Here is a 9,921-nt window from a genome sequence, read left to right on the forward strand (position 1 = left end):
TGAGAATCTTTCATGCGGACGTCCACAGCAGTAAAGCGGTCAACGGTGCAACCGTTTGCCAAGAATAGACAATTTTGTCAGTCAACAATGAGTAGAGGCAGGCTCAGAATAGACAAGTGTTATTGGGTTGCAACACATGATCTGTAAAAGATATCAACAAGAGAGCATGTAAACAAGATACAAACATTGGACAAAGTTCAACTTGTTGGCAGGCAAGTGTTTAACTGCAATCAACACGAAGTCTAATTTCCCTGAATACATTTTTTTTAATGTATTATTATACGTGTCAAGTATATCATTTTATTTACAACAACGTAATATTTCTTCTGGCCAACCTAAACATCCCATGGTGGACTATTTTATTGTGTCACTCTAACAAAACTAAAGACTACTGCGTTGTCTTTATGCAAAAGTAACTCAAAATGAACACATCACGATTCAGAGACAGTAGTAATGCCGCAGCGAGTCAGATGGAGCCGCATCTTTTGATACCTCATTTGTGCCGGTGCATTCAACGGTACAGGATGCATTTTTGCAGAAAAATCCGTGGAAAGATTATATAATAAATCAATTTTTTCTAGGGTAGTAATATGTGCCTGCTTTGCTGCGCAGCAGTCCCGTAATAAGAAGTCTACACACCCCCTTTCAACATTAATGTGACCTATAACTTTTAACATCCCATTTATTTGCTTGTTTAACTTTTCAAGAAGGGAAGTTAAAATAAATGACATAATGTAGTTGCACAAGTGTTCACACCCTCTTATAACTGTGATGTGGCTGTGTTCAGAGTAAACCAATCGCATCCATTCAAACTCATGTTAAATGGGAGTCGGCACACACCTGCCACCATTTAAAGTACTTCTAATAAACTGCAAATAAATGTCAGCTGTTTGAGTAGGCTTTTTTTTTTTTGAGTTTGCGGTGGTGTAGATTGTAGAACTGTACTTGGAGGTTGGCCATTCGGACCTGGGGCATTGGACAAGGTGAAGGGAATTGTGAACAGTTCTAAATAACAGACTGTTTCAGGCTTTTGCTAGAAAGCTCAAAAGATGTCATGAAAGCCTGCTAGAACATCTGAAAATTATCTAAGGTTAAACATAGACACTTTAAATATGTTACATGCGTGCTGACTCCCTTGAGTTTGAAATAGATTGGTAAGGTCTGAAGTGTTCCAAAATGGTGTGTACATTTCTGCAACATTACCTCAGATATTTTTAATTCCGCTCTCGAAAATCTGAAAAAAGAAAACGTTTTTAAATGTTTCATCTTCTAATTTTCATGGTTCACTTTCCTGGCATTTCAACAGGGGTGTGTAGACTTTTTATATACTATCCCTGCATATGTGTCAAAAGATAATCCGTGGTGACCATAACGCGTATAATTATACGACAACATTTGCTATCATTTTTTTCGGCCTTGTTTTTTGGCAAGCCCATTTTGGTGTCATACGGCGAGCCAGGAAGGAAACATTGCAGGGCGGAAGTAGAACGTTTACAACACCTACCTCGGCAGTAACGAGCACAAGCTTTCACTTATGGTCACTTTATTGCGCTGCGTGAAACTCAGGGTGACTGCATTCATCCACTTCAGCCACCGCATGACGGGTGTATGTAATACTCAACTTCTATGATTCATTTACTTGTCAGTCCTGCCGCTTGATTCATGCAAGTAGACGCCTTTGATGTATTTTTTTTAACTGCTTGTCATTTTCATTCACACGTGCGGATAAAAGGTTCAAAGCAAAAATAATCACAAGCATAGCATAACAATATGCTATAGAGGTGATTCGTAGTAAAGGTTGCAAAACTACATTCTATCGGCACTTTGAGGGGGAAAAAGCTCTTCTGTAACGTAAATGTCAACCGAATTGTGTTGTTGTTACAGCCGTTTATAGTTCTACGACATCTCCTTGTAGCTTTATCTTGAGAAGATTTTGCATACATTACTTTTGCTCCGGGCAAGTAGTGTACTGAAAAGAGGAAGCATGTAAATCAGTAAAAACGAATCACGAAACATGTGTTGAACATGAACAGCCATTTGGCAGAAATAAACGCTGTTAAATAATAGCAGAGGTCTATTATACATATTATATTATATTATATTATTATATTATAGGTCTATTTACATTTATTGGGCCCTAACTTTATTTTAAATGACTGGGGGGAAATTCCATAAATATTGTGGTAGCAGCTGAGTGGTTATGGACACAAGAGGTGATCATGTCCAAGAGTAAATCATACGGGCTGTTGGACCAGGTTTGGATTCCAGCACTTCTGCTGTGGAATGATTCAAAGAGGCCAATGGAAGTTTTTGCAGTAAACACAGAGTAAGTGCTTGACTAAGCGATTGGTTGCTCAAGATATGACGCCTTATCTTGCACGACATGTGAATCATCCCAGACAGAAAATGTGGAGGAGACGACTGAGTCATACTACAAAGTTACATTAAAAAAATAAAAAACGAAACAATTTGTTCCAGGCCTTATCAACGAAAATCCAAACAGAGGTTTTGGTGGAAACCTGAAGGTTTACCTAACCCCCTAGAACAGCTGAACTTTATTTAAATTGTGGTTGCTCAAAGGCACTTTACTTTAAACAGGGACTTCAAATGGTGGCAGGTGTGTGCCGACTCCCATTTAACATGAATTTGATATGATTTAAAAAAAAATATTCTATGTATTAGTTTATTAACTAGAACATCAACAGTGTTTGCTGTCATCATTCTAGGCTAAAGTTCACTAGCAAAGCGGCGCGGATATAAAACTTGTTCTAAAAGACTTCTCTGCAATCATTGTGTCATGTATATGACAGCACAACATGATCTGTGGTTTGTGTCTGAGAGTTTTGTGAGCACAGTAGCTGGATTTTGACCTGTCGTCTCTCTAGAAATCATTAACAAGTGGACTTGTCACTCAGCACCCGTCTTTAGGTTAGCTGACAGGGTAGCTTGTCAACACCAGTCACACCTTTCTTTGGAGACTTGTGTGCATATGCCACCACCATCAATGACAAGATGAGAGGTGCCGTTGTGCAGGTGCAGTAAAACTCTTCACATAACTGAGTCATTTATTTGTAAAGAAAGATATCATATATTCAGCTCATCCATGTACTAGTAGGGACACACAACTAAGTCAAACTTTCAGCATTAATTCCAAATGTGTATTAATTAAAAATATATAGGTCCGTGTGCTGGGACACTTTGTCTTTACTAAGCCAATTCGAGACACTAGTAAAACAACTTTATAACATTTCTGTACGCTAGTAGGAAAATATTTGCATACTAGTAGGACAACTACATGTTATCAGTGGAGCATAAAATCTCCACAAGTTGACAACAGTGCACCACTAGATGTTAAAGAAGTAGAATTTATTTGCACTTGTCAAGTACTCTAATGCCGTTGAACTATTATTATGTCAAAGTTGTTCTGCTAGTGAAGGCAAAGTGTGTACTAGTACCTACATGCCTTATATTGTGGATATCAATTGAATTGATAAATGTTCATGCGGCTTTCCGTTGATTATCATCCAAATTATTTTAAAAGACACGAGAGCTTGTCCCTCCAGTTTTCAATTAAGTTGGAGAAGTGATTTGTGGCACACAAACGCATCAATAGAAAAACAAAAAAGACAGCATTTTCTTTTTCTTTTTTTAAATCAGAGGAGGCCAAATCCCGATAAACCCACAGACCTACAACGCCAAAAAACAAACGAACAAATAAACAAACAAAACCCGACTTACCTTACAGTGAATGCCGTGGAGATGCTTTCGTTCATAATGATGAAATCTTGAGAAAAGTTAAACAGAAAAGTCAGGTGTCTCACCCTCGGCGGAACTACTGACATGAACACAATTCGCACTCACATGTCTCGGAGTAAAAAAGCAACTTCCCTAGTGGGTGTTTGATGCTGGACGTCAGCCGGTGTGTGAGGGCGGCGCTCGGACGTAGACACATCCCACAGCTGCCGCCTCTGGCCCCGGATAGCTCAGCTGTCTCTCCACGGGAGACCGTGTCCTCTTTTAAAACGAATTAGAATTTTTCAACGCCAAAGTAGACAGACTAGAACAGCTCAAACTGCATCTTAGCAGCTGGCTGGTCTTTGAACGCATCATCTAACTACGAGAGTAGAGAGCGCGTACGAATTCGTACACCTGACCGGTCCTTGAACGCATCCTCAAATTAGTTCGAAACAGAGCAGCCGAGGCGATTATGATGTTTTTAATGACTTTAGTGCGACACATGGCGCTAGCTCGCTTTTATGAACACTTTCGACTATACGTGACAAACTCCAAGTGTGTCAGCTAAAAGAGTGGCCCGGCCGGCGGCAGCACGCGGAAGACAGCAGCTCAGTCACGCGTGGACACAAAATAAATGCGACGTCTCACCATGGAGCGGCTAGGGTGTGAAAAAGGAGAGCGAATGGCAGCGTTTTGTGCGTGTGTAAAATAGCACCACCTGGTGGAATTTAGTAGCAGTACATTAATCATTTCTACTTTAATCGGGGTGGGGGTCAAGAGACTATAATTCAAATTTAAGAAAACATATGTATTTCTGTATGATACAGAAACTATGTAAATAAATAGAATTACAAATAAATACACAGCTTTTATGGTCAGATGGCTATTTCACTTGTCCCTATTTAATTAGGTAATTGAATGTAAACATATTACATTACTTTAAAAAAAATGTTGGGAAAGCTGAAGGTAGCCATTCATAATATATTTATAATAATTTTTTTTGTTCAAAGTTGAGTTAGTGTGCGCCAAATGGAGTGTCGGATGAGAAATAAAATCATACTGAGCAGTGGGAGTATTTCGAATGATTTGACAAATTGAGTTCCAATGAAAACCGCATCTCCCATTGTTGTGCTTTCTATGTTATCGGGTGCCGTGCTCCCGTATGATTTTGTCTACATTCCACAAGCTTAGAAAACACAATATTGAGCAGGAAGTTCAAGTGCGGAATTTCAGTGTCATGTGACGCAGTGGCGGCTCAGAGCATCAAGCCCTGCCCTCCTCCTCTTCCTAGTGCAGCAGCCTCATACCACTGAGGAAGATGCTGCTGTGTGCAAACATGCAAGCCGTCCTTCTGCTTTTAACTCTACTGGCACCCTGCGATGGCATCCTGCCTGAGTTGGTGCACCCACAAATTCACCTCATCCTGGGCAATCATTTGCAGGAGGAGGAGCGTGCGGTGATGCAAGTGGAGCAACTGGCTGAGGACGAGCAGCTAAAGCCTGAACGTCAAGTAAGGAAAACATGACACAGCATTATTTTTTTTTGTGGATTTAAACTTGTGTGTGTGATAAAGACATGATGTGATGTGTACTTGCACACAGGAGACAACCATTGCTACATCACTTGTGCAGTCAACAGAGGTGGACAACCACATTGAAACTGTGAGTCCTTCATGTTCATCTAATGTAGGGGTGGGCAAACTCGGTCCCTGAGAGACAGAAATTCCGGAATCCTGCAGGTTTTGGATGGATATGATCAGCTCATCAGCGAGCTCTGCATCAGCCTGATAATGATCCTGTTCATTGGAATCAGCTGTGTTGGAGAAGAGAAACCTCTAAAAACCAGCAGACCAGAATTGTGCACCCCTTATTTACTAAGAGCTAATACAAAGAGAATCTCCTTGCACTGTACTCTATCAACATGTAAAGACTCAAAATGATGCCGTAACAAGCAAACTACAACTACATTTTAATATTACTATTTTTTTCAGGCCTTGTTTGTTTTTACTACCCTTTCAGCTGGTTACATACACTGCATTATTATTATCATTATTTAAAAATGTTATGCTTCTTTTATGGCTTAATATTGGTTCTTGTCAATGGCATAAAATATCCATTTCTTTTTTCTTTTTCACTCCTTCAAATTTCAGTTTGTTTGCACAATTTGTATGTTGGAAATCCCTATGACTTATTTTTTCTTTTTCTTTTTTTTTTACAGTGAATATAACAAAGTTTCTCACTTGTTTTCATTTACTTCCCCCTTGCAAAAATATATTTTTTAATGGTTTAAGTTGTGAAATGATTAATCTTATTAAAATCCGTACATTTGGAAGGGGGTGTGTAGACTTTATATATACTTTCAGTGCCATCTTTTTTTCTTATATTGGTAATAATGTAGTAGAGCATTTCTACAGCCAGTAGATGTTATCGCTACTTCTTAAAATCAAAATTGTTTGCTATACTGGATTTTTATAATGTTATTTCACACATGGGTCTAAATAAATGTGTTGGTCAGTGGATTTTGACCTTAAATATGAAAAAAATAAAAATAAAAATCAGCGACACAATATTATCAAGCGCTTTAAGTTGCACGACAAGCTCTTTTCTTGTGGGAGACTCCCCTGATGTAAATGTGCCTGTTTTAGGGCTGCGTCACTGCTAAGGATTGTGGGAAGGAGAGGTACTGTCTGCACGAGAACCAAAATTCCAGATGCCAACCTTGCAAAGGCACCGACGTGGTGAGTGAAGTGGGATGGAGGATTTCAATTGGTGTGCTTGTGGGGGCTTTGTCAACAATGTTGGATAACAATGACAGAATGGAAAAAAAAGTATTTTTAGTAACTAGACTGTCTATCGCTATTAGTGGTGTGTGTTTAAAATCGTAAAACCTACCTACTTCTCAAAACCAATCTGTGAAGAAAAATAATTATGAACAGCAAACGAAGCACACGGATATGAAATACTGTTTGACGAAGAGGACAAGTTCACCCTGACACATTTCAACCGTTATGTCGCAGTGATGGTTGCAATTTGCTTGAAACAGTTGAAGTAGCACAGGAACGTTGCGGCTCGACCGTATTGCTTGTGTGTCCTTCCTTGCAGTCCTGCACGGAGGATGAGGAGTGCTGCGGTGTGCACTTGTGTGTTTGGGGGCAGTGCAGTCTGAATGCGACCAAAGGACAAGCCGGCAGCACGTGTCAGCATCAGGCACAGTGCGGCCCAGACCTCTGCTGTGCCTTCCACGCAGGTGATGCTCACTCCAGAGCCACTGCACCAAACTAATGAGGGCTCATAAATCATAATCACATTCTACTGAAATGCTCTCACACACTCCTGGAATGCTCACAGACTACTGAAATGTTTTGCTCATACAACTGAAATGCTGTCTCACACTATTGGCGCTCATTCCGTACGCACCACTGAAACACTCTGACAATAAAACTCACACACTACTGAAATTCTCACACACTACTTAAATACTTATTTTTTTTCTCTAACACACTATTAAAATGCTCTCATTGCACATGTGCTACCGAAACACCGACACACTACTAAAACAATAGAAATTCTTTCACACTGAAATGCACTAAAAATTAAAACATACATTTCAGTAGTGTGTAAAAGTGTGTCATGAGTTCCTATGAGAACATTTTAGTAGTGTGTATGAGAGTGTTTCTGTAGCATACATAAATCATTTCAGTAGTGTGAGATAATTTCAGTAGTGTTTGTGAGTGTTTGAGTAGTGTCTGAGCATATCCGTTGTGAAAGGTTCAGTAGTGTGTAAGAGACCATTTCAATAGTGTGAGAACATTTATATAGTATCGTGAGTGCATGTCAATCGAGTGTGAGTGTTTCAATAGTGATTGTGAGAGCATTTCAGTAGTGTGTGAGCAAAAAAATAAATCTGTAGTGAGCGACTCAGAAACGCTTTCAAACATTTCAGTAGTGTCTGAAAGTGTTTAAGGAGGTGCTATGAGAGCATTTAAGTATAAAACGTGTTGTGTTTAGTCCTCCTCTTCCCAGTCTGCTCTGCTAAGCCAATTGAACGCGAGCACTGTATTCCCGCCCCCAACCACCTGATGGAAGATGACACACCCAGAAAACATTGTCCTTGTGCTGGGGATCTCCACTGCCAGCATCTTGGGTGAGCATTCATCCAACGCCATATTGCCTTCTATGCATAGTATGCTACACTTTGATATACACTACTGTATAGATTTTTTTTTTTAGACATTCAAAAATAATTTTCATTATTGATGAAAATCCATATTGATCATGCATTTATCATACAAAAAAATTATGATACAAGTTTATCTTTTCCAGACTAAATCTGGGCAATAATTTCAGTAACACGATGAATCCCTTTCAAGAACATCCAGCGCCGATTATTAGTTTTGTTTTTTATTATTGTTCTTAGTTCACTACTCACAGACTCTATTCACATATTTTCTCTATTTACCCAAATTATTCACCTAGAATGTCCAATTTTTGTGCTCAGGCCAAAGCCCTAATAGAAAAGTATTGCTCTGGTGCCATCTTGTGGCATCTATTGGCCACAGCGGGGAGAAATGACTGGAATAATAGTACTGTACATTTACAATTCGCCGGCACCCATCTATCCCAATAGACTGGGTAAGAAGCGGGGTACAACCTGGACTGGTTGCCAGCCCATCACCATTCACATTCCCATGGAATGAATTTAGTCAGGGATGTTGGAGAAAATCATGCAAACATGGGGAGAACATGCAAATTCCACACAGGAAGGCCAGAGCTGAGATTCAAACCCAGAACCTCACAACTGTGAGGCAGATGTTCTAACCACTACACTGCATAATATCCACCTTTGATTTCCATCAGTAAGTTTTGGGCTCAGCAAGGGCTGCAATGGGGTGACAAAAGTCACCAGTGAATTGGAAGCGAAGCTGCGGAATTTTGGAAATATTCCAAATTGGAAACGTTCCATGGGAATTTATGAGGATTAACTTGGAATTTGTCTCTCTCCCCTCTGTCAGACGAGGATCCATGTGCCTTAGAGCGGTCGACTCAAGCGAAGAGGATCTGGCAGACAGCCTGTACTCAGCCATAGACTACATCCTCTAAAATGCTTCATTCACATGTTTCTCCTTGGACCCTCAGGAATTGCGTTCACTTCCTGTTTGCAAACATCACAAAGCTTCACCCAACGCTTGGAATGCAAGAAAAAATACACAAACTCAGTTTTATTTGGTTACCGGAAGCTGACAAGTCCGTCAATGGGAGCTAGCCAACTTGCATGATTGCTCACCGGCCCCAATGCAAAAAGTCATCACTTTGCAGTCATCTCCATGAAATGTTCCAAGCCTTGCTTGAACTATGCACTTAAGCTTTATAATTATTAAGAGCAATAAAATTGTACTGCACACGGTTTGGGAATCTAGTCATTTTCCACCGAAATGTAATCAGCAGAGTATACTGTACAATCGAGCGAAGTAGGTATTACTATACCCCAATGGGATGATTTGGATTTGTGCTTGTATCCCACTAGAACACACTGATTTGAATATTTTGTACATGCAAGTAGCCACTTCCTCAAACCCAGTACTCCCCAGGTGTCAAACTCAAGACCCAGTAGCCGTTTTCATAGTCATGTGGGTCCTCTTGAACATCATATTCATATTATATTTTTGCAACTGGTCACAGAAAAAGTAACCAAATAGTGCTATTTTTTTTTCATATACAGTGTGAACTAAGTTAAAAAGGTTTGGAGTTCTGCTCTGGAATAAATTACCTGAGTTTAATATTTAATTTTAGACGGGATAAAATTACATATTGCTTTATGGAACAATGCATAGTTGCTAGTCTAGGTCTGATTGCAAGGTTTTATAAATGGGACAGACTCTCAATGGGCTTTTTGGTAATAGAGCTTGGTAAGTTAGCTTTTGAAATAGTTTAAATGCTAATTTTAATTGTGGTGAGCTCTAAATGAAGGTCTTTTTTAAGAATCCTGGAACAGGAAGCTGTTTTTACACATTATTTTAAAGCAAACAGAAATAAACCCTAATGAGAGTTCAGGTAAAGATACGGACACACTTTGGTTGTGAAAGCTCATGCGACGATGTGATATTGGAGCACTTTTTTTTTTTTTTTATATCAGCGATTCAAATTTTTGAATCGCAGCCAAACCACTAGTCACATTCGTCCGGGTCGC

The 9,921-nt window shown here is 39.6% G+C and overlaps 2 protein-coding genes across 8 annotated transcripts in view; one reads left to right on the forward strand and one right to left on the reverse strand.

The window, feature by feature from the left end:
- Nucleotides 1-4,208, reverse strand: part of mical2a (microtubule associated monooxygenase, calponin and LIM domain containing 2a) — a 35,811-nt gene extending 31,603 nt beyond the window's left edge. For all 5 annotated transcript variants that reach the window (XM_077563180.1, XM_077563177.1, XM_077563179.1 and 2 more), the window contains exon 1: nucleotides 3,739-4,208. The gene's annotated coding sequence lies outside the window, so the exon portion shown is untranslated. The remainder of the gene's footprint in view (nucleotides 1-3,738) is intronic.
- Nucleotides 2,906-9,138, forward strand: dkk3a (dickkopf WNT signaling pathway inhibitor 3a). Of its 3 annotated transcripts, none has more exons than XM_077563183.1 (7): nucleotides 2,906-3,033; nucleotides 5,177-5,245; nucleotides 5,337-5,396; nucleotides 6,380-6,472; nucleotides 6,837-6,981; nucleotides 7,743-7,878; nucleotides 8,747-9,138. In XM_077563183.1, exons 1-7 carry the CDS (start codon nucleotides 3,013-3,015, stop codon nucleotides 8,832-8,834), a joined length of 612 nt encoding a protein of 203 aa, XP_077419309.1. In that variant the 5' UTR covers nucleotides 2,906-3,012; the 3' UTR covers nucleotides 8,835-9,138. The 3 variants fall into 3 exon arrangements, with proteins under 3 accessions (XP_077419309.1, XP_077419308.1, XP_077419307.1); XM_077563182.1 differs by having other exon boundaries at nucleotides 3,016-3,033; nucleotides 5,032-5,245; XM_077563181.1 differs by lacking the exon at nucleotides 2,906-3,033 and having other exon boundaries at nucleotides 4,354-5,245.
- The last annotated feature ends 783 nt before the right edge of the window (nucleotides 9,139-9,921 follow it).

The sequence above is a fragment of the Vanacampus margaritifer genome, chromosome 4 (assembly GCF_051991255.1).
Source record: "Vanacampus margaritifer isolate UIUO_Vmar chromosome 4, RoL_Vmar_1.0, whole genome shotgun sequence".
NCBI lineage: Eukaryota > Metazoa > Chordata > Actinopteri > Syngnathiformes > Syngnathidae > Vanacampus > Vanacampus margaritifer.

Bases quoted from the DNA above. Each gene is read 5' to 3' on its own strand.
- dkk3a (XM_077563182.1), top strand. From the start codon at position 5,054: ATGCTGCTGTGTGCAAACATGCAAGCCGTCCTTCTGCTTTTAACTCTA. The intron at 6,473-6,836 runs GTGAGTGAAGTG...CCTTCCTTGCAG, and splicing joins CTTGCAAAGGCACCGACGTG to TCCTGCACGGAGGATGAGGA. The intron at 6,982-7,742 runs GTGATGCTCACT...TGTTGTGTTTAG, and splicing joins CTGCTGTGCCTTCCACGCAG to TCCTCCTCTTCCCAGTCTGC.